The following is a 25,295-nucleotide window of genomic DNA, read 5'->3' as shown; positions in this document are numbered from 1 at the left end:
TTCATTGTCGAGCTGCTTTGTTCATAGAGACCCCAGGCGTCTCACCAGCAGCTTTCTTCAAACAAAAGAGTAGCTCAAAACAAAGCTGGTCATGACTGCAGGTAAGAGCCACAGCTGGCTGTATTTCCAGTTGCCTATTAAGAGAGAACTGTTATTCCAAGCAGCTTTTAAGAGTTTATTATAGTTTTCTGGCAGTAATTGCTGTTGCAGCAATACTCTATAATGGATGGATCAAAGCAAGCTTCATCTCGGGCACTGAATAAAATGACTTGGGGTTTAGGCAGTTTGCATTCTGTATTCATTTAATATGCAAGACCAAAGTGTTTTCATGCCTTTTGTGTGCTTGCCATTCATAGCATGAAGCTGTATTCAGGCAACATCAAGAGCATCATGTTTCAATAAAACATCATTTGTGTTCTTTAGACTCTTCTGGCCAGCGATGAGGCACCACATGCCCTGTGCACAGAAGGGGCTGAGGACCAGGTTTTCCTTCCTACTGGCATCCCTCTACTCCCTCTAGGAACAGTTAGCCAGGGTGGGTCTTAATATTACCAGCTCTCTGTTTGCTGATGAAAAAGCAACCCACCCATGAAGGTAATGTGAGTAAACATGTAACCACACATAGTGAAGTCTGCTGATAATGTCCCTTGAGCAGTAAGCAATAGCCAATTCAATGTTCAAGAGCTTATAATGGGAAAAAAAGAAAAAATCAGAATCTTGTTTAGTGAATGTACTTCTGGCCTGAAATGCCATAAAATATATTTTTGCACCAGAAACATAACGGCATCATTGCCTGGAAAGAGTGGAAATTATAAAAATATGTGAGAAGGTGATTAACCACTGGTAATTGCTTGTCCCTACCTATGAAGCCCATTTCTACAAATTTGTTCTCAAAAGCAAGACATGTGTCTTCAAATTATTCTTGCCCTCTAAAATAAACAAGGCCATATGCACAGTGACAGAGAAACAATTTTGCAGTTTTTATGAACAGAACCAATTTACATACATACCCTTCTCACCCACGAACGGCAAGGACCAGGTAAACACATCCATGAAGTTTGGAAGCCAGTATGGATGAGGAGAGCAGTTGAACTGCCTGATATTCATAACATTGTTCTCATATTTCAATACTGCAGCTAGAAGGGAGAAAGAAAAGAAATAAAAGAGACATCAGCCATGTGTGTGACTGGTTACCAGACAGGGAACGCTGACAGCACGCACAGCCCACAGAGTTGCTCAGCAGCTTCCACCCACTTGATCCAGTGGCAGCACCTGAATGCTAGGAGGATAAAGCCTCAGTGAAGTGGAAAGCCATTTTCAGTCTGAAAGCAGCGTCACAAGCTTTCCCTGGCACTAAGATGGGCTGGTAAGTGACTTAATACGTCTGAGTAATCAAGAATGTATGCTCTGGGAACTCCACCAGTGAGGAAGAAAGCAGAATGTTCAGAGCCCCCCATTTCACACAGTTATCTGAGCTCCTCACAACCATGCTTTGGAGATAACAGAAAAAAGCATTTATGACTCAGAGTTTGAATGCTGCTCTTCTGATGCACATCTTCAACGTATTTAATTCACAGTATTTTACAACAAATGACACTTGCTTCTCACACTGTTTGAACTCTTAGGCACACAAGACTGCTCCCTATAATATCAATGAATACTAATACAATTTGTCTTGCCCCATTTAACATTCTCATCTTTCTTGTCAACACATACAAACACACAGACTGTGTCTGCTAATGGGCAGAAATACAGATATTTATGCCACAGCCACTTTTTAAAGCACTGTACCAAGTTCAGTGTTAACATCTGCTAAAGGACTTCAGGTTCATATCTAAAATGGTAATCTGAAAAGGTAATTTTGAGATTACCATCAAAGTGACTTAAAGACATGAAAGTCTTTTAACAATGCAGTTACAGGAGACTGCATGCAGGATATTTAATCAACACAAGCAACAAAAACAGTCAACACAAGAAGAAGGTGTATCATCCTGTTCTTTCCCCTTTCCTCCAGCCTTCCCACTTGTGGCTGCCCAGAGTGGAATATAGTTCCAGACACTGGTTATCACTTAATAGCCAGCAATGAGGTTGCACAACTGCAATGTGAGACAGCATTGTAGGAAATGCAATGTTGGCTGAAGGGGTTGAACAATTTCTTCTAATTATTTATCTCTTCACTGACTGTGTCAATCAGAAAATAAGCATTTTTTTACGCACTAGGCTGTTGCCTTGCAAATATTTAATAAGAAGTTAAATGTCTTCCATTTTGTGGTCAATGACAGAGTCCAGAGTGACCTGGGAGTTTCTGAAACCTACTCACTGACAGACACAGAAAACAGCTTGCTAGCAATGATGTGAACTTTTTCCAGGCAGACATCCTCCATTTAAATAAACCACATTTGACTCTTGCCCATCCCAGTCTAACAACTGGCAGTCATTCTGCTGCTCAGTAGAACAAAAAATAGCTTAATACTGCTATTAGCAAAAATGAGAAAACTAGCGTTGATGCTCTACATATTTTCAACACTTTTTGGCTGAAATCACATGCAGCAGATCAAAATTCATTCTTCTTCTATTACAGTGACACAATTGCATAATAAAAATAAATTGTCTGTGGCTTTACAGAAAAAATTACTCAAAACCACACAAAAAGGACCACTTAATGGTTGTGAAGATTCATTTAGAAGGACTAAATTCATCATCTTAGTAAGCTGAGGTAGTTCCCCTTCCCGCTACTTCTTCCATTTACCTATTTCTAAATAATGTGAAATTTGAATTAATCATTTTTACAGGAAACTTTTAAAACTCACCTCTGGGAAAGCCTGAACCACATGCAGAATAGTTGCAAACCATAAAATTAAATAAAAATGCCTTTAGTTTGGCTGTTTTCTTTGAATGGAATACAATTTATTTTAAGATTACTATAATAAAAGAATCCGCACAATACCTTATTAATTTATATCCCGGAATATCTTACAAAAGAAAATTGTGATAATAGTATTTTAAAAAATTCTCCCCTGTAAATGACCTGTATATCTCCTCAATAAATTACTGCAAAATAACATTATAAAATAAAGCAGGGTAATAACAGAGAAGTCTCCTAAAATAACTCTCCTGTCAAATGAATAAAGTAGGGTAGTTACCAGTATCACAAATACTTCTTGGCATTTTTAATTAAAAATCTGTAATTTACAAGTAAAATGCACACAAAATATTTTTATTAGGTAACTAACGAAGATGATATTTAATATGAGGCAAACTGGCTCTTGTTATGATTGTGCAGTTCTGACTACTTTGTAGTCAGAAGATGAAAACTTCATCTGGATCAAGTAGAAAATGCTTCTCAGATAACAGCTTCCCTGAACTTCTCTGCTCCCATGCTTTCTTTTGGTCATAGCCCTCTTTTTCCTCTCTGCTGGCTCAGAAAAGGTTGGGAGTTTCACCTCTGCTTCATTTCTAAGTCCACATTAGCTTGATGCCAAAGTAGCTGCAGGAGACCCCAGCAGCCCTGGAAGAGAAGACAGCTTTTGAAGCTTGTCAGACTGGAGGTCACACAGCTGTTGATGGAGGAGACAGAAGTGGGATGGGTTCTTTTAGTTATGAAACCTGTAACAGAGGAAAACCTGACTCTCTCCAGCATTTGCTTATTATTCCAGGCTGCAACCTCAATATTTTTCTTTCCCAACACATACTCAGACAGATGCTAGCAGACCAAGCCACCAGCCATTATTGTGTATAATCACCAGCCAGAGCAAGAACCTTGTTTTATTATTCTTAACAGACACACACATTTTAACCTACTTTTGATTCTTGCTGTTGTAAATAAGTTTTAAAAGCTAATGTGTTGTAAAGTGAAGATGTGCAGATATCTCAAATGACATTACACTTCTTTCCAATGCTAGTAAACTGAGATATTGGATGCTGAAATCACCTAAGAGTGAAATGAAACACTAATGCAGCAGGCAAAGGGCATTTGTACTCTTTAGCTTTAAGCATTTAACATGGAAATATAGGTGTTGAAAACTGTGCAAGTAAGAAACCTCCTTCCTTCAGCTAGAAATGGAGACAGCTCTTCTAATCTTTTCAGGGTTAGATATAAGCACCTAGTGCTGTACCTCCTTGGTCTCCCTCAGTTAAAGATGAATAACTGGAATAACTGTGTCATACCTGTCAGATCTGAGTGGATATCTCAGATCCTCTGGCATCTTCAAATGGTGCTTCAAAATATTATATATATTTGGAGGTAGATTAAGGCCTTAAGCAATGCGAACAACATTAAACTGTGTGACAGTTTAGAATTTCTCAAATTCTACATATCCTGCTTCATGATCTGCCAAATCATTTTTCAGTGTAAATTAATTGATAACATTTCCATCAGAGGAAAAAATGAGATTGGTAGAAATACTAGCCCAGACTATTTTTAGATGAACAAACTAAAAATAATTTTAGCGAACAATTTAAATCATTTTCTTTAATTTACGTGCAGAAAATTCAACCTGTGTTTAGAAAATGAATCAGTGAAAAGTCCCTCAAATTCTTCACACCTAAGAAAGAATTTCAATTTCTGATTTAATGCCAAATTAACTTCAGCATTAACTGTGCAACTGGGAACAGTGCCTTTTCAAGCAGAGTTGCTAAGTAACCACAGCATTTTCTGCCCAAGTCAGGTCAGGGATAAGGGTTAGCAAAATGCTCAAGGAGTTTAAACATTATCAAAGGACAAAAATTATTTACTATACAAGGTAATGGTCTAAATAATCCAGTACAGAACTGAGGATAACTGCAGGTGGAAAAACCTTTCCTTAAAATATTCTGAAGATTTTTATTTTACACGTGCAACTGTATCTTGCAAAGAAACAGCGGAATTACATTCAAGATTTTATCAACAGATTGCAAAAATCACTTTTGGCAAACATCTCTGCATCAGTAATGAGATGGCCTAGATACCCTGACAAGTCCTCTTTAAAAACTTTTGTTTCCATGACAAGAACTCGTCACAACAGCAGAGATAAGGCATTAAAGAAAACTGATAGGGCAAACAGAGGTTACAACTCTTTTCTTCCTCTCAAAGTGCTAATATTTCTCAAAGATCATCCTTGTCTTCCAGGTGTATTACTCTGTCTTTTTCCAGACAAAAATAATTTTCCTGTTAGATGCATTTGGATCAGGCACATTTCTTTATGTGTGTCCATGATATACTTCATGCTGATACTTTACATTCACTTCACTGACGTATTACTTATGATATATTATAATGTAACAGGCATATAGATTTACAGATGTTCTTTTTCTTTTTCTACTACTCCAAACTCTCCTGCATATTTTCTTTCTTTTTCTGCTTTTCCTTTCAAAACAACACATGTATGTTGCAGCATGTTGGAAGAAACTTCACACTGGGGTATTTTTTTTTATAACTTTGGATTCTCTGGTGGTTCTCTCTCCACTACAAAATCTAATCTTTCAGAAGTGTTCAAAAGATAATAGTCTGCCTTTAAACAGCTAGTTAAAATTGTTCACTCAGCCAAAAAGCATGCACTTACTGAAGAGACAGCCAGACACGAAAATGCCAGTATAGGTGGTGTTTAACAAGTAACTTTTCTGCCTCTGTAGAACTTCTGTAGAATCTTCCACTTGGCTTTTTTGTTTTTTTGGGGGGTTGCATAAACAGCATTACACCAAGTCCTAATTAAGGCATTAAGAACTATTGAATGTAGGAATGAAAGTTTAGGCATGATACAAGGCCAGATCATACTATACAGTAAATTTTGGCATCCTCTTAATCTGTTGCTATAGAGAATTTCTCCTAGCTATGGGCATCCTGGAACCCAGGGGTAAATCTGTACTTATACAACTTTCCCATAGCTTCTTGATCAGCACAGATGATCTCTGAGGCCCTGAAGTAATGGGCAACTACCACAATCCAATTAACATTTATCTTCTTGTACTAGCTTTCTCCCCAGAAGCAGTAGTCTTAGAAGAATTATCTTCTAAGTATTCACTGGTATTTCTTCTAACAAGTATTAATCATAACCTGAAAGTAACTTTTTCTGTATGCCTTTTAATAATATAAATGAAAGCAGAAATGTTTGAGAAAGCTATGAAGACACTGAACAGTAGCTCAGAAGTTGCCAAAAACCATATAAATATTCCTTCCCTTTGCCAATGCTCTCCATTATAATGAATACGGAAGGAATTAATAACAGTAATGGAGAAGGATAATAATGGAAAAAGGAGGACACGAGGCTCCCGATATCTAGGCAGTTTCTGAGTCTCTGAATCACCTCCTGAAAGCCTCTCTATGTCTCCACTAACTACACAGGGAAGCCCTGACAGGAGCCTCCCGATTGAAGAACCTCCCTTTGGCAGCTGAAGCTCTGTGTGTGCAGCCAGAGCTGCCACAGGACCCACAGCCACGTGGTGCACGAGAAACACACACAGACTGCACCAGGCAACAGCCAGCAACCAAAAGGATACTGAAAACTCCCTTCAGGGCCAGAATCCAGCAAGGCAAAGCCAAAAGAGGTTCCCATGGTGGTTCAGCACTTTGAGACAGCCCATGCAGAGGCTCCATGGCGGCATTATTAACAGCAGATATGGTGAACGTGGCCTTGTTTGGGTAACTTATCTTCAGATACTCCTGCCAAACCTTCTTTTGCTCTGAGATTGTTGCCTCCCTACTGCTGTTTGAGGACATATCTGATCCCAGTGGCTGCTCTCCAGCAGGGACTAAAGGAGCCCTCTGACAAAGCTGGCAACCAGGTCTACTCCTGAAGTGCTTTGAAGAAGCTCAAGAAAGTACATCTGCTTTAATGGGAATGAGAACTATCAACCTGGGGTAAAAAATGAGCATTCCTGGCCTCTTGCAGCTTTTTAAAAAATGTATTTATCTTAAACAATACCGCATTTAAAAATGACCCATTTCTTGTCAGTGGGAGTTGGAGACTCTCAGGAATTTATGACCTTGTTGGCTGACAATCAGAGGAACACTGAGAATGCATACTGGACAGGAAGGCACATACTAGTAGGCTAGTAACTCCTTTTCCAAGGACTGACAGTAACAAAACCCCCAGATGACCTGTAAAAATCAATCAGGTTCTGCACCAGTGCATGATGAGTCAGCTAGAGCAACAATCCTGACCCACACCTCTGGATGGAAATATCTTCCTTTGTCTCCTGAAATCAGTCAGAAACTGTGCTCTCAGTTAATTCATCTGCTGCAAACCAAGGAAGTCAACAAGTAGCCATGTTTTGGACTCATTCCGTGTGATAGTGGCTTTTCCCTTGAAGAGGGAAGCAAGCACCCAGAGACTATCCAGATAAAAATGTATGAGCAATGCAGCATGAAAAACTATGCATGATGTACTTTAAATGCCAAGAGCCAGTGCAATCAGTCACACGAAAGAATGCGTCAGAACATCTAATGAGAGAAAAGGAGGCAGATAAACTCAATGGAGATTCATTACAAAGCTGCTAAAGGTCAGCCTCTGAAGTTACAAGCCATATATTAAGGATTGGCACATGGGTGCTGATGTTGCATCAGTGCTGATTTGCCTGAGCTCACTCTGAGCAGGTATCCCTGGCAGTGCACAAGCGCCAGCTGTGGCCACAGATAACCAGCACCTTTCAGCAAATGGTGCACAGCCTTCCACCAAATTGGGTTTTCCACAGATATAAGACCTGCCTGCCACAGTGGAGCACCCTGGAACTAGGGAAATGACCCTCTCTTCTAAAATGGAGATAACAGAGAGGCACTTCTCTTTACCATCCAAACTGTGGTTTCAAACTCAAGATTTTTAACATTGTAAATCATTGCTTTACATTTAACATTTGCCTTTAAGACAAAGTTTCACATAATTCACCCACTGCCTTCATGGCACAGATCTTCTTCCATGCCTAAGAAACAAAAGGTGAACACTTTTTGTCACCTTCCTTGTACAGCCTTGTGATCAATCTGCCTTTGACTCAAAGCAGCCAACCAGGAGAGTAAAAAGACTTCACCAGTAGCAATGATCCTACCAAGAAAATGAACACATTCTTTCATTCATCCTGCATTTTTAGGTTGCTAGCAGAGTTCCTACATTATTAAGTTTTACAAAAGTAGCTACTGACAGTTCTGCTTGCATGGTTTTGCAGAATAATGTTTTAATTTTTCCACAAGTTAACAGATTAAGAAATCTGAGGTGTACAAACCCTGTTATCTACCAGTGAAGCGTTTCCTTCCCTTGCATGCAGTTCATGGCATAAAAGCTTTTAGATTATGAATTTGATAATGTAAAATGATGTCTGAAGAAGCTTTCTTTCTAAAGTTTTAAAAAAAAATATTGCTTACTTCCTCCGCAAACAAGCATCCAGAACAAAAAAATCCCTTCGTAAGAGAAACTGATCTCTTTGCAAGGGAGCTGCTTTCAAGAATAGAACTGAGAAGAAATTATTTTACTTTGCTCAGAGAGGAATACAAATAATTTTATCTTTGTGGGGACTAGGATAAAGTAAACATTACTGTTCATGTCAAGATATAGGAGGACAGATTTATTAGAATACGTTATTTTTAGAAACACAGTTTTTTTCCAGGTCATTAGAGACTTCTGGGAATGCAATAAATTAATAAATTCAGAGAAGCTGCAAAGACATGTATTCAGTGGAATCCTTATAGAGTGACCAGTGACTCTTATTTCTGCAGTAACCTTTTAATTTTTTTGGCTAATTATATTTGATTTTCTACATTTCAGTGGTCAAGGATTAAAAACCCCAAAACATAAAGGAACTCAGACATCCATCCCATGGTTTATCCACTGATGATTTCTCAAAGTTTAACTGCCTAGACAGTTTGCATACACAAACTCCAATAATTTTATTGGAAAGAAGCAAGGAACAGATAATTAATTATAAGGAACACTGGGCTCTAAACATCTCACCCAGAGCACTTCTTAATAGACTTCTCTCATTGAATAGAGCTGTTTTAAGTTTTGCTTCCCATGTAACATTGACTTAATAACTTGCAGTCAAAATACAGAAATATCCTAAGGCACATTAAAATACACAGTTGTGTTCAGAGGCATACGTCTGCCTGTAATAAATTTAATTAGGTTTGTATTATGTAATAAGTGGAATGGGCATGAACTAAAAACAGAGGAAGAAAATGGGCATGAACTGAAAACAAAGGAGTGAAAAATACCAATGTATTTGTGTAAACAGGAGTACAGTCTACTGTATATTAACAGGAACTGAATTCTTACCTTTGTTATTGTATACATCTAGATAGTTTGGTGCTGAAAAAATTGTGATTAGCGAAGGGAAGCCTGTTGTTTGGCTTTTCCTGTACATACGATACCTAAGAGGAAAGAGAAGATGCTGATTACTACCCAGTGTTGAGTGTGTATTTGTCACTGACCACACTGCAAAAAATCCCTACTACATTAGTGCACTGGCTGTTAACAAATGCCAAGAGTGAAAAACATGCACGTGAGCTATTTAAAAGCCATGGGAAAGGAGTATTTCCTGCAGACTTTCTCATTACAGCCATTTGACATGACCAGAGACCCACGCTTCAAAGCTGTGTCTCTGAAATTCAGTGAGCCAGAGCAGGGTTTTGTCACAAATTCGCTCAGTGCCGATCCCTGGAGCCAGAGGGCCTCTACAGGTATGCACTGCAGGACATTCCCAGACTTTCCCTCTGTGGGATTGAGGGTGAAGCAAGCAGCAGTAGGTGCCTTGGAAGGGTACTGCCTTCAGAAATGTTTCCTCCACGACCCTGCTGCTGCCTGATGGCAAGGCCAGGAGAGATGGCAAGTGTGAGAAAGGCAGGGGAAACAGGGCATCTGATACTTTCAGTGCTCTGTCAAAGCTTATCCACTCTATTAGCCACTTGATTAATGTCTGCATGTTTTCATTACCTAACCTTACAGCCTTATGAAAAATAAAATGCTTATTGGACCAACAAATAATCAATCACACATTAAACCTGCATGTAATTGGAAAGAAACCAAACAGTACTTAGACACAAGTATACCAAATACTGCTCTTTAGTCCTCAGCTACAAGAAACATAAGAATTTAGCAGACATTCACAAAAGTTGCACTGAAACTGTTGTATAGTTTCAATGCAACCTCTTCTACAAAATTTTATTTTTCACACTTTATTGGAAAGAAATACAACAAAAATGAAATTTCATTACCCTTGTGTAATTCATCCTAGGTACTTCTGGCATAGTAATAACTTGCTCTTAATTGCACTATAATTTTTAAGTCGTGACAATTCAAACATTCAGAATAGCATTTTATATGCACACTGAATATTGACCTTATTCCTACAATGCTGCTAATTTATCTTTTATTGCCATTCAAGTTGGGTAAAGTTTCTACCTCCAAACAAACACAGTAATAATAATTTATGCATGATATGCATAAATTTATGCATGATATTTATTCAGATTCCAATTCTTCATTAATATCCCACAAGTACGGTACATTTCAAATAATAGGAATTTTTAAAGTAATTTTTTAAAGCGGCACAAAAAATTCTACCTTTATAATGACAATAGTTCCACAGGGAGCTATCAAGACTGCCTGATGCTTGACCTGGACTGTTTTTGCATACAATGGCTTAGACTACTTGAATTCATTAATGATACTCCTACAGAAAAATCTGTGTGCCTATTGAGACCCACTTTTTTTTTAATAAAGTGTAAAGCCAGTAAGCACCAAATTTTCAGGTAGCTAAGAAAGTCCTGAAAGATTGCATTTCTGGCCTTTGTGAGCCAAATCACTCGCCTGGCATCAGGGCAATCAGTGTGATAAAAGACCCTGGCACATTTGGAAATCTTATTCTGAGATTAATTTGTTTTCCTTTCCAAATCTGGCATAAAAAAATTTTTGGTCACTTAAAATCACTAAGGCTAAATAAGTGGCATATATAAGGATTCATTAAGTCATGTAACTCAGTAATAACGTAAAAGACACTGTAATGCCAGTGTGTATTTTTGTAGCAGTAGTAAAAAGTGAGAGCTGTTGCAACTTATGTTTTCCAGTTTTTTCTCACTTATCTGTTTTTCCTTCCTGTGATCTGTTTGAGAATGGTAGGCCATTATACATTATTATTATTGTCCCCTCTCCATGCATACTCACCCAGCATCCTGGGCTTCATGAGCTCGGAGTATGGATAACAAGTTATTGTGCTGTAGGAATTCACATACAGCAGGGTAACTGTTAGAAAAAACGTAATAGCACCTGTTATGGCATTATCAGAAGCAGCACACAGAGCTCTTGCTTTCAAATAATGTATCATAAAACATGCATCATTCATGAAATCAGCGCCTGCGCCGCAGGCAGATTTCAGTAGAGACAACACTACCAGCAGTGTCTTCTTTAATCCCACCCCATAACTGCTTGGAGAGGAATGCTAGAAATTGCAGTTCATTACATAACAACAATCAGCCTATGGCTTGTCAGAAAAAAGGTATTTTCTTTTATTACTCTACGATTTGATGTATTCCAGAAAAGCAAAATATAATACAACAGTTGCTTGTAACAGAAAACCTCACCCACTGACTACAGCATACACTATCTGCTTGTGGACACCAGAAAATAAGGTGGTAAGTGGAAAGAGAGGGAAACAGACAGCAGGAGGAAAGGCAAATCAGTCTCCAGACTGGGGATGTTTATCTTCCTGAACTTTATCTCCTTGATAAACAAATTATTTTTCCCCTTGGCAACTTAAAATGGATATCCTGTGACTTCTGAAACCCCAAAAATATTTGTGCATTGAATACATCTGTGCTAAACAGACTGAGCAAGATAAAACAATGTAAGAATTTCAACTACATATTACACAAAAAACTGCTGTCCCAGGCATGATTTCATGCACCACCTTCAGAGTCCTCTAGCAATCAGTTAACAGCCCCATCAGCTTCTAACTTCATGCACGAAAAAGATGAAAGCTTACACACCCCCTCCCCTAATTGAATGCATCATCTTCCTTGAGTTTATCCAAGAGAAATTATACTGCTTGCTCCCAAATCCTTCCTGGATATTTAGAAGCTGAAATGTCATTTGCAGCTAGAAGCTACAAACCCAGTGGAATGCTATATCGCTGCTTTCGGACTTGAGCCACCTAGCATATATTCTTAGATGCAGGTTTGGTATTTGGAATTGTCTAAAAAGATTGCCATTATAAAATAATTTCAATTCCCAGATTACGTGGCGTATCGTTCTGGCAACTGCCAAATGCTGACAGGCTGCCATTCAAACCACTGGCAAATAAGAACTGATTTGCATACATTTCTTTTCATAATTAATTGTGACTAAATGTAGACTTATGGTACATTTTGTTTAGAAATTTTTACATTAACTTCTGAAAACTGGGGTCTATCATGAAAAACCTGATAGACAGTTGATTATGTTCATTATCAGTGCAGCTGCTCAAAATGTCTAGGCTATTATTTTTTCCTCATAATATTCTTTTCATCCAGTGTTAAGTGCTGCTTTTAAAGAAGATATAATGAAGTGGTAAAAAATGCTCCTAAAGAGACATTATAGGCTCTTCTTTCCATTTCAGGTACAAAAGTGATGGGGTTTTTTATTGCTTAATTATCTTGTTCTTCATAAATCTGTGGAATGTAAGACTTCTGCTAGCAGAATTTGCCTGATTCTACAGGGCCCACACCTACAAAGGCAGAAGTGTCACACAGTGCTCCATGCAAATTTACAAAAAAAAAGAATCTACCTGCCATCTTTTCTTCCAAGTGAATACCATGGGAGCTTCAATGTGCCAGCTGCCCTATTACCAAGACCACCATGACCCATGAGCAGTCTATCTGGATATTTGATTTTGAAAAAGGCAAAGCAACTTGCAGGCATTTTTCTTGAGCTTCTTGTTGAAGCAGGGCTTGGGGGGAAGCAAAGTTTTCACCACTTGCAGCTATTACATATTCTATCCAGCATTTCCTTAGTATCTGTTTTATTAAACAATATTCTTCAACACAAAAATACATGCTCTAAAAAAGCAAGTGCAAACAAGAAGTCCTACAAAAAGCCAACAAAACAGAGATTACAGTAAGTTATCAGAAACAAACTTTTACAGAAATTACTTCTGCTTGGAAATATTTTTTCTAATATTTTTCTTTAAAATGACTGTCCTGCAAGCAAATTCTCTACTAGTTTTTTAGAGCACTACCCTTCCAGAAACACTCTTCTCTTTGCCCTGCTTTGCACAGCCCAGACTGTAATTCAGATGAGCCAGAAATAAAGCAGTTGGCCAAGAAGGAAAACAAACAAACAGAAATCCCCCACGCAACAGGCTTTTCCAGAGCGATCCAGCCTCCTGCCTTCGTGTGTCATGCTGAATCACGGAGGAGCAGTGACTCACGGAGAAAACAAAACACCCCTCTGCTAAGCTAGAGAGATGTTATTCCCCACGGAGTACATGACTGTGATATTCCCTACTTTGGCATCCTTCTTTCATTAAAATGCCTCATGCATAGTTTACTCCTTCTGAGGTCTCATTTGCATGATCACTGATTACTTCTGGGCTGTTTTAAAAGGGAAGCAATACTTTGCTAATGTGAACCAAAATGGCAAATGTTTCCAAATTGTTTTTCCACCAATAACTGGAAAAAATAGATGGATTTAACAACTTTTTTTTTTCCATCTCTCTCGTTATACCATTAAAAGAAAGCCATAAACATTTCTTTCAAAAGAGAACACTCAAATTTAGTCCAAAAGCTTCTGTAACATTACATGCACATATGAAAATAGGTTTTCTGCAAAGTCCATTGGCCTCGCACTTGAGTTTCCAAAGGCAAATGCTTTTGCTGCTGTGTCATCCTAAGCAAATCCCAGAATATCCCTTTCCACCTGCTTTTCCTTGCTCTTAGCTGTGCTGTCTGCAGAGCTCCACTGGGAAGTGGAACAGGGAACTGCATGGGATAAGAACAAATAAACATCTCTTTTTTGCAGAGTCATTCTTTTAAAATTGGATGTGTTCCCAGGCCTGATGAAGCACACAAGCAATTCTACAAGTACATCTGGGCAGATAAAATGAGGGCAGCAAAAAGCTTCTGGCCTGGGAGAAGAAAGAGTGGAAAAGTGGGCAAAAGAATCTGTTTTAAATGCTGCTACTAAAAAAAAAAAAAAAATCATACAACTGTGCCTCCCACTCTGAGCTGAAACACACTACAGTCTTCAAAAGCTTTCAGCAGAAATTTCTTTAGTCTTTGCATACTTGCAAATTTAACTTGCACATCAAAGACACCACTGAAATTGTGCTTGTAGGGCCAAAATTATTACTCTACCCCAGAGTACCTGCAAGGTTGAACCATTTCACTGCTATCAAAGGCTGGCAAATGTTTCTTGAACACCTCTAGGGAGAGTGACTCCACCACCTCCCTGGGCATCCATGCCAATGCCTGAGCACCCCTTCAGTGAAGAAATTCTTCCTGGTGTCCAACCTGTTTCTTATCAAAAAGCCTGAGAGTTACTGTACCACTAGCCTATGGAAGAAGTGCAAAGGGTTATTAGCAAGTTCAGCACAAGCTGCTAAGTGCAAATAACCATTTGCTAAAAAAATTCAAGGCAAAAACTAGGTAATTTGATAAACAGGAAGACTTCTCTTCTGGCTGGATCAGCTGAAATTTTGTTTGTCTGCCTAATAACACTCTGGGACAAATTAATTCCTTCTTGTTTATAACATACTCATGTTATAACACAACATGATTTTGGGTATGAATGAAAGAACAGCTTAACTCATAATTAAAGAACAATTTAAACCATTAATTATTTCCCCCTTTCCCCAAAATTGCATCAAACATGACATGACAAAGGACGTATAACTTGAAAGTATTTTCAAGAATTCCTTATATTCCACAGTTACTTTTCACTTTGGCATTGTACTGTTTTGACAATCCACAGTGCAAAATGCTGCTGGATGCTAAAGGTGTGCATTAAGTGTTAACTCTGAGCTCTTCTGAAAATCAGGCTGGCTATTCTTTACAGCTCTAAATGACAGGTTATGCCTGTGGTTTCAAGATCTGACACTTTACAGTGCTAGCCATAGCAGTTTGAAGAACTCTTACATAAAAGGAAGTTTCTTGAAGAAATACTGGATCGGTTTGAAATTCAATAGGCTGTATGAGAGTGATCATGTAAGAAATGAAGTGAGAAGCTTGTCAGACTGCTGTAAGCTACAGTCTTTATACTTTCTCATACAAATGGCCCAACATTTCACAAATGGGATTTGGCTGAATGCAGAAGACTTCATGCACTACTGAGCTGGAAGGTCCTGTTAACATGTTATATACACACAGTTAGAAAACCACATTACTGTTAATTTTCCTCACAGCACTTTTTTATTAGGAAATAACTTTAATTCAGAGCAAAGTAACTCGCAACTTGTCATTATAATGAACATCTCTGATAAACAGAAGTTATTTATTACAGATATTTCCTGCAATTGATTAGGAGATCTTAATCATCTAAAAATACTTTTGCTGATTCACAGGCATGACTGAAATATTCCTGACCTTCATTCAAAATCCTCATTGCTATCTTTTAATTTTCCTTTCTGGAAATGGCTGAAGAAACTTAAGAAATTTTATTCAGTGAAGAATAAACACAATCAATCTATTACCAGGCATTCTTGAAGGAGGACTGCATAATTCAGTCCTTCCTTTACAAGCTGAGCTGCCTGTTTAGGGAAATTTGTTCCTTTACTCAGGAAGTAACTACAAAAGGCAAGGAAAATTAGACATTGCACATTTATAGATACCTTTTTCACCAGGTAGTATCATTAGGCAAGAAATTAGTCACCTTGCAGGGCAACTAGGCACTTTTCTTAAAAGGAATGCTTGTCTTTATATAATCTCAGATATCATGACTCCAAGCCAGCCTTCTGACTGAATCATTAAGCAGTTATATGTCCCTCACACATGACCTGATAATTAGCTGTCTTCTGAATATTTCCTCTTCTGAAACATGCACTTTTCTGAATATGAGTCAGGACACAGACTAGGTCTGCTGTATTTTCTGAAGGAAACTGACATATATTTTAAGGAAATTTTATGAAAATTGTGCGAAGCAAACCTCTGAAAAAAACGCCCAACCTAAAATCTAAAAGTTTTTCCAGCATATAAGCAGCTCTGTATTTAAGCCCGTTTGCCAGGCTGTTCATGAGGGGAAATCACTATTACTCCCCATGTGCAGTGCCTGGGAGTCTCAGGTACAATCCAGCATTTTGCTGCTGCTGACAGGACGAGCAGTGATTTTACCCCTCAGTAATAAGCCCATTTCTGCACTGATCAATTGTTTGCAGCAGTTTGACACCCCCTTTCATGCTGAGTCCAAACACATCCATCGAGCACCTTCCAGATGTTATGGACCCAAGGGTGACCCTTGCACTTCCCCACCAGAGGTGGGTGCCAGCAGCCCAGGCTGCAGTGCAAACTCTGCTCTGAGCTGGCCCCACACTGCAGCAACTATGGCTCCAAGAAAGGAGCAGGAAATCTCATTTCTGAACATCAAACCATCTGTCACCTTCCTGCTGATGTTACCAACAACGAGGTTGATTCCAGCAGCTCTGTCACGTGGAAGCCACTGATTTTTGCTATGTTACTAATAGCTGACTACAGGTCAGCTGTGTTCAAGGTGAGATTTTCTAAGGCAAGTGAATGAGCTGAACTGGATTCCTCCCTTCCGCTGAGTTTGCTGAGAAAACTTCGACTTGTGTGTAACTTGCATGGGCTGAAGCAGAACTGCCACACTTCAAGAAGTTCAACAACCTCTTAACATTTCAATAGCATCTTCACATTTCCCCTGAACAAAAATGGGTTTTTAAATTAATATTTCACTGAATTCATTGCTCGTTTTGCCATTTTACCTCCTTCCCTGCTAGTTTTGCTACTCTGGTGTCCTTGTATGTTGTTCTTAAGTACCATAATTGAAAAAAAAAGAAAGAAAAAAGGAAAAAAAGCCTAAATTCCTTAAAATCCCAACACTGTCAGAGGAAGGTACATATTCTGCAAGAATGTTACAGGCACTTGTCTGCTTTTCAGCTCTTTTTAAGTTCCATTTAACAAATGCACTTCAAATACTGAATTTCTTGGTAAGAATTATTCCCAAACATAAAAAAGTTTGGTCAAACTGAGAGAAAAAAAGTACCTGTGTGGGAGAAATCACAATTTTTATTTAACCTTCAGAAAAATAGGTAATCAGTTTTCCAATACTGGTATCTTTAACTGGAAATTAAGTTTTAATTTTCAAATTAGAAATGCAGTTATGTACCCCTTTTTAGAAGTGACATATTCATTCTCTAAAGTACAAGAACAGAAAGAAGCAAAATACACAGGGTTTGGTGAATAAAATTAAGTCATTTAGGGTTTCCCCATTATGGCTTTAAAAAGAGAAGCAAATAAAGCAAGCATGAATTTATCTGAAAATATGGCTAGCCTGCAGAAAAAAAGGCCTAATTATCTAAGTAGGGCCACAAAGTTCAAGCAACCATTTATACTGCAAAACCAGAACCAGTTCACCTCCAGAAATATATTCAAAGTAGTAACAGTCACCTGTAGAAGTACGAGCACCCCCTGACTGTGTTGTGAGTAAAGTGTTCCTGAGTCTTCTCATTTCCAAAGTCCTCCAACGGGTCTGACCACAGGATGTCACACATGGGTCCGTATGCAGGTGGTTCCTTGAATCGATCTAACTAAGAAAAATAGGAGACAAAGAAATACTAACTTCTTTCAACTATGTATCACAGATACATTGAAGCAAAGTTGCTAATTTTCAATTCATGAGCAGGCTAACAAGAGATGCATAGCAACCTGATTTTCAGCTTTAAAGCAATAGAGTTTGAGTAGCAGTAAAACATTCCTGGCTAACACTGACAGGGGGTAGATGCAACAAATAAAACTGAAAATTAAAGAGATACAGTGGATTCCCACTCTACATGAATTTTTGCTTTCTTTTGCCTTTTCTACAAGGTTTATGCAAGCATTCCAGTGGAGAAGGGAGAATATAGTATTTCTGTATTTCATGATTTTTCAAACCTTATGGCACTCAATTTGCCTAAGTGGAGCACCTCAAGAAAATACAGCAGTTATTTCAAAGCAAGTTCCCATTTAGATTTATGTACAATTTCACAAAAAATTGTATCCAATTACAGCATTTTGCCATGATATTCATGTTGCACCCATAATCTCAACCCTGATTAAGCAGCTAAAAAGTCCTCTTTCTGGTCTAACTATGGGCATTTACAACTTCAAATTACATAGAATGTGTCCTGTTAAGATGGGTGTATGAATAAGGCTTGCAGTCTGAAACATTCTTTACTCTGACCACAAAGATCAAACAATGATTCAGTAGCTAGTAGATACCTATCAGACCTTCCCCTCTCAAAAAAAATTCAAAGATAAAAAATTGGTTTTATATGTTTTCAACACTCAATTAGAAAGTTTTAGAAAGAGACCTCTACAATTTTACCTTTGCATTCTCGTATTGCCATATTCACAGCATACCTACACTTTTTATTTCAGTCTTTTCCAATTAATGCTTATGCAATTACAATTTGTTTAAAGTAACAAAAACTCATAAATATGCAAACCCAATTTCTGCTGATTGCCAAAGATAAATAAACCTGCCTGGCTGGGCAGGGGGAAGGCAAAGATGTTAATGAACCTAATCTAAACACCTTTACTCTGCCATTATGTTGTTGCAGAGCTGGCTAATTTTTAGTCAGAGTGTATTTTAGTTTACTGAGATAGCAAACTTTTACCTCAGAAACAAAACTTTGCATTCAGTAGCTTTTAAAGTGCAGTTAATATCTTAAGCTAATTGCTTTTAAAACAAAAACATTTAATTACTGGCTCAAGTTGAGTTTTTTTAAACTATATTAATTTCTTAGCAGACTAAAAACTAACCTCAGAGTCTAAATTACCTTTTACTTATTTGAAAGCTCAGAAATATATATCTATGCTTGCAAGTCTCAGACAGCAAACAAGAAACAAGATTTTTTTCTTCTTCTGGGAACCGTAAAAACAAATGGTTTAAATATCTCTTTTTAGAAGTATCAACTGAGATCTCTTCTATGAAATGTAGATCATTGATAACATGCAACAACACTTGATGATGTGATTGTTCTCTGAACTTCCATGAGATTTCTGAGAATATTCTCAGAACATAAGAGTATGACAAGCATGAACTTACTAAGCCACACTTAGACAGTCTGCTAGGCACTCAAGTGCAGAACTAAAAATATGGTGGGACCTATTGAGAATGAAGCTCCTGACTATTTAAAAAAAAAATACCAACTACATTCATCACAACTGAGATCCTTTTTTGTTACATCTTTTAAGTATTGCAGTTTTTCCAGAGCTATTTTTGTATCTTGTCCAACAAAGCACAGAATGCTTAACAAGGCACAAGGAGTCATCAGATGGTGTGCTCACACTGTGCTAACAGGTAATACCTAAGAGACTTACTTTTCTGATGTCATCCAAGGTGTTGATCTCTGGGGACAAGCCACCATGTACACACAGGAACTGTTGGTTCATCAGAGCAGCCAAGGGAAGGCAGTCAAAGGCATCCATGCAGGCATCATATACACGTTCTGAATATTTGATTTTACCTTTTCAAGATTAAGATGGTAACAGAAAGTGCCATCAATATTTAATAGAAAAAGGAATATGCTTAATATCTCTAACTTGTTCTCTCACTACTCTGTCTGGTATTGAGGACTGTAACCAAACTTTTGCTTCATGCAAAAATATCTACAGGGTTATTGTTATCCAGTCCCAGAAAAAATTTTCCTATTCTGAGGTGAAATTAACAAAAGTTTATAATATTTTTTCTAAAATACTGTAAATAAACAACTGAATATATCATTATAGTCTACCATTTCTACTCTGTATGAAATCTGTAGAGCAAGCCTTTAATACATCTGCTGAATGGGCATCATCATTATCACTCAATATACTCTCTATGAAATAGTCAGAACTTCAGCTCAGTCCCTTATAATTAATTATCTACAGAAATGCCATTATGAAATGAATGAGGTGGTATAATGAAGCTGAAATGTTAATTTACCAATATGCATATTAAAGTCAGTAAACCATGAAGCCTTTGAGCCAATTAACATTTCCTTCATCCCCAGTGTAAAAAGAAAACACAGACTTATGGCAATAGTTTCATCTACAGTGTCACAGGAAAAAAAAAAGCTTCATTGTGCAGGTAAAGGTCTACATCTAATGAGCTTTTATGTGTCACTGCATCCTTGCAACACAGAAAGAAATTCATAAAAAAAGAGCATACTGAAAAGTTTAAGCCTACACACAGGATAAATGTGAAAATGCTATACCTAAAGGAAAAAGAAAAAACAAAATAAGAATTCCTTGCATTTTCCTCCTGCTGCATGAGATGAGGCTCAGTGAGATGCCACCTCTTTAACCAGCAGTCAGGAACCTGTCACAGAGGTGCCAGGGCTGGTGTGCCAGCAGGTTTTGCCTGCCAGGCTGCTGCAAAAAGCATCAGCAGCAGTACAGGTTTACCAAGAGCATCCAGGCCCAGATGGATGCACAGCAGCCCCAGGATGCTCCCATGCCAGGCTGGCAAGCTCAAATGTTGGGGGGGTCTAAGCCCTTCCTTTCCACACCACTGAGGGATGACAATTTAAAATTAATGGCAGCTAACAAGAAAAGTATGTGAAAAATTACTGATAGCGAACCAGTATCAAATACTTTCAAAATAACAAATTAAGTTGCTGAAAATGGAATTAAGAGGAGAAAGGTAAGGTAGACTTACATTCTTGCTTAAATGTGAAATACTCTGTTAAATGTCTACATTCATGGTTCCCACGAAGTAAAAACAGTGTTTTGGGGTAAAGGATTTTCAAGGCCCACAAGTACAGCACACACTGCAAATCAGAACAAGAAGGAAAAATAGAATTCATAATTAATGACATAACACAACAATTTACATTTCCCTCCACCACAAAAAAACTAGCAGAAAAGGTAAAAGCAATCTGTGTAAAGCATTTATTTTTAACCAATTGACTTCATTCTTCATACACTACATTCAAACACTTCTCTGCACTCCAGCATGGACTGGATGAAGATCGTATGGGTATATTCTGACAGAGTTTTACACTTTTTGCTGAGTGGCACCCCCTGGTCAGCTGTGTGCTGCCTTCAGCAGCCCCAGCTCTCACAAAGCCATTGCTGTGCACCTCTAAAATGAAGTGCACACTCTCCACCTGGAAGGTTAGGCAGAAACCTTCCGTGGAAACAATGTCACCGGAAGACCTGCATTTCCTGGCTTAAGGAAAATTTGCCTCAGAACAATTTAACTCACACTCCAGGAAATACCTCAGCTTTCAGAATTACACAGCTTTTACGTGAAAGCTTGTTCATTTTTCACTTAACAGTGTTCAGTACATACAACTGGGGTGAAAAGATCCACAAAGCTCTTGCATTAAATGAAGTTATTACAAAGCTTTTATAATGCCTTTTCTCTTTCTTAAAGATTTCTATTTGAGGTGACATTTCTTCTAGATATGTTTTTAAAGACAAAAAAGAAGACTTGGAGAGGCTAAGCTCTGCTAAGACCTCTCTAAACCACCCAGTTTGTTGAAAACAAACTCACAGCTCCATGAAAGTAAGACCCACTCATGAGATGAGCCCACTGCCTACAAAGACACTGTACAGACCACAATAGCCTCTCAAAAACAAGAGCTAGAAAACTAAATGGTTTTTCCTCTAACTTTTCCTTGCTTATATATCCCTGAACTGCAGAAATGCTGCACAAGAAATAAAAGGTGTCAACCCCCCCTTTCATTTACAACTACTTCCTAACACTCCCCTCTGTTCCATTGGAAAAAAAGTATCATTTTACTCAACTCAGTAGTCAATAGATTGGAAATTAAGAATGTACTCTAACTATGGTTTCATCTTAGAACAACATCAGCATTGTTGTGAATGCAATGCCTCTACATTATAGTGTGAATTCCCTTCTACAATTCAGAGTGCCTTGAAAAACAGCTGAATAATTACTTTAATCATATCAACATGTAGATTTCAGCTCCCTTGTTTGCTACACATTCAACTTATAAGAAGAAGAGGAAAAGAAGAAAGGATTCGACATTTTAATGTTTGTGCTCATGCTATCCATAGATAATCACACAGCAGCAGGGGCTTTATAGTACCACTCTTTGTCTTGAATTTATTACATATAAACATCTGAATGCTCTGTCTGTTATGTGTAATTTCTGTTCTTCTACTCTGAGGGTCTACAGCCCGAGGAAAACAGCAAAGATACAGGCAGTATACTCCAGGAATTGCAAAACTAATTCCCTCCCTTGGAAACACACAAAGACGGCGTCCCAGCTCATGCCAATTCTTCCACCTCCCTGGTGCTATTGCCACTGCAGGAAGCAAGAGTCAGGATGCCAGGGAAATCATGCTAACGTAATCCAGCACGGAATTATGGAGTTAGGTCACAGGAATCATCTGTTGTGGCCCAAAGCAGCCACAAAGGGTGTGCCTGGGGAAAGTCTTCTGTCTCTCTATAAACTCCAGCAGATTTGGGTTTGAGGGTTTCACTCCAATGGGGGAACAAACCTGCACTTGTCCATAGCACCCCAGCAATTCTCTGTCTCTTTGATGATGACTCCTTCATTCCTGCAAGAATTTCCAGAACCTTCCACTTCTTTAAACTTATTGACCAATGCCAAAATTTGATGTAAATGTTGTGAGACAAGAAGTTTAAAGTGACACCTCCATCCATGCAAGAAAAGCTCCAGCTTTTAAAGTCATATCCAAGTTACCTAAGAGCTTCTAATCCTGCCAAAATACCTTTAGAAAAGCACCATTAGTGATTAGATGAAATGGCATATTAAAAAAAAAAAAAAAAGAAAAAACACTGGTTTACATTGCCCTCATAACTGAGTTTTTCATTTTCCTAAAGCTTTTGCAAGAATAAAACAAGCACTCTGTACTTAAAATATGATCCAGATCTGGAAAGCAGGGAAAATTAGGAAAGAGAGAATTTTTACATTTTTTACTTCAAGTACTTGCTCACAGGATGATCTCTCTACATGTACTTCTCATAGATTATTTTTTTCTTCTTTTTTATGCTTCCTTTGATGTACTCATGAGAACCAGACAGAGGGTAGCAGAGAATCAATACAGTCCAGAAAGTTCTATTTCTCTGCCCCTATTCAAGCAACATAAGCCCACCATTCACATTTTATGTTGTTTTCAGTAGTACTATATCAAAGGTTTATTTTGTTTACAGGATTCATTTAATTTTCTCCCTTTTCTTTTCAGTGGTCCAGTGAAGTAATATTGTAATTCTAAATAAGAACTAATTAGCAGATTTTTTTTCCCAGGCAATCTAAACGGCAAATATGAGTGCAGTGATTTTCACGGCTTTTCAATTTATAGTCATTTAGATACAAAAGATGTTATGTTCAAACAATGTATCATGAGCAAACATTCTGGTTTTGAGTTTTTTCCTACCTGTGCTTGGCATATCATAATTCTCACGAAAGTCAAAAGATTTATGATAAATTGCCCTTGTTGAAAATCTGAGCTTACAGTTTAAGTCTTCCATAACTGCTTCCCAGTTGTAAAATTTTAAAATATCTTCTTCCTTCAACTTTTTCTTTAAGAACATACTGAACATCAGCTCTGCTGTAACTCTATGCAAAATGTACAGTGGGGACCTTGTGATCTAGACATCTGTAAGGTATTTTTTGCCTGTTTCATTTCATCCTATTAAAAAAAAAAGGTGAATCCAAAAAGTTACAGCTCTGAACTGAGGGCCCTCAAACCTCTCTTTATTTAGTGCCTTTCAGCTGTTGAAATAGCAGATATGTTAAGTTTGTTACAAAGAGGTAATCTGTCCACCTCCCAGCTCCCACAGTCAAGATGCTTTCCTGCTGAGGATCTGGCAGCCTCAGCTTCAGGAAAAAAAAGGTCTGTGCAATTAAGCACCGTGCAAGCCAAAGGCCCACATTTTCAAAACAGACTTGGGATTTAACTCCACTGTTGCATGCTGAATTTGAGCATTTGCACAGTTCCACATCTCAGCCCATCCTGAAAAGGAAAACCAAATGCCCCACAACTCTTCTATGCATCTCCAGTGATACGATTAAAACAAAGCGCCTTGAAAAATCATCCCCATGGCCACTCGAGTGCAACACAGCACTCACTTCTGGGCAGTGCCAGGAAGACAGAGATGCAGCTCACTGTCAGTTGTGTGGCTTTGCATGGGCCACAAAAGATGAACTCCCCCTCCAAATGACTGACAGCACTGGGTATTCCTCCAGCAGATGAAGTTAGGTGTGAGTAAGCGTGAGGTAATTCGCACTTGAAAGGATAATTTGAGCCACACATTACTAAGGTCTCTACACATGTTCTGTGACCTGCGGAACTGGCATAGGTTCTTCATTGTCTAACACACCTCACCTAAAATATAAAAGTGGCATTACTCTAGCTGCACTGAAATAATGACACCATCACAGTATCTAGTACAGATACAGCTTCCCAGAATGGAGTCACTATCCCAATGGAAACCATGTACCTTTTTACACACACAGCTGCATTCACGCCACTGGGATGACTACTGCGGCATGATTTCAGAGACAAATAAAGATACATTGCAGCTGTAAACAGAATATTCACACGAAATGCAACTTACTGCCATTTCTCAACTACTATCCCTTGAGCACAAAGAAAAATCTGAACGCTACTGCAAATAAAGAAAAAGTTATAGTCTTCACTACAACTAGGATTTCAGCAAAATCGCAACATCCTGTTTGCTAATGTTTAAACCACGTTACTACCATTTCAGCCTTTAAAAAATATCCGAAAAGATTTAAAAAAATCCAAAAAGAAGTACCTATTTCTCAACCAAAAAGTGACTAGGAAATTCTTTTTCTTAAATGTCATTATAATTCTTACAGCTAGTACTTTCTAAACATGTATTCAAGTGGTGGCTCCTAACTCTCCTTTTTGGACCTTGTGTCTTGGCCTCAGCTGTTCTCTGAGAAGATGGGTTCCACAAAGAGATGAAATCAGTGCAGGGAAAATGGTGCCATGGCATGTTCTTCCCCCTGCAGCCAAAAGGGGGTCTTGGCATGCTGGGGACTCACACCGGGAACAGCAGGCACAGAACTAGCCAAGCTGCAAGGACAGCCCTGACACAAATATATGTTCCAGTCTGGGAATCTAATATATATAAAAATAATCTAAATTTGCTGAGTTACTGAATATTCACAGCTCTGAGGAGCACTGCCATTCAAAAACTGAGATC

At 38.2% G+C, this 25,295-nt stretch overlaps 1 protein-coding gene across 2 annotated transcripts in view; it reads right to left on the bottom strand.

Annotated features, from left to right (window-relative positions):
- The window catches only part of PPP3CA (protein phosphatase 3 catalytic subunit alpha), a 178,632-nt gene that overhangs the window by 20,900 nt on the left and 132,437 nt on the right, over window positions 1-25,295 (bottom strand). For both annotated transcript variants that reach the window (XM_085057930.1, XM_085057931.1), the window contains exons 4-9: window positions 20,784-20,895; window positions 19,466-19,611; window positions 17,552-17,691; window positions 11,124-11,201; window positions 9,237-9,331; window positions 1,011-1,136 (exon numbers count right to left, since the gene is read on the bottom strand). In XM_085057930.1, the coding sequence (XP_084914056.1) occupies window positions 1,011-1,136; window positions 9,237-9,331; window positions 11,124-11,201; window positions 17,552-17,691; window positions 19,466-19,611; window positions 20,784-20,895 (697 nt within the window). The remainder of the gene's footprint in view (window positions 1-1,010; window positions 1,137-9,236; window positions 9,332-11,123; window positions 11,202-17,551; window positions 17,692-19,465; window positions 19,612-20,783; window positions 20,896-25,295) is intronic.

Source organism: Lichenostomus cassidix, chromosome 4 (genome assembly GCF_008360975.1).
Source record: "Lichenostomus cassidix isolate B80296 chromosome 4, HeHo_3.0, whole genome shotgun sequence".
In the NCBI taxonomy this organism is placed as follows: domain Eukaryota; kingdom Metazoa; phylum Chordata; class Aves; order Passeriformes; family Meliphagidae; genus Lichenostomus; species Lichenostomus cassidix.
The sequence above is the reverse complement of the archived record's forward strand: the minus strand, read 5'-3'. Positions and strand labels throughout refer to the sequence as shown.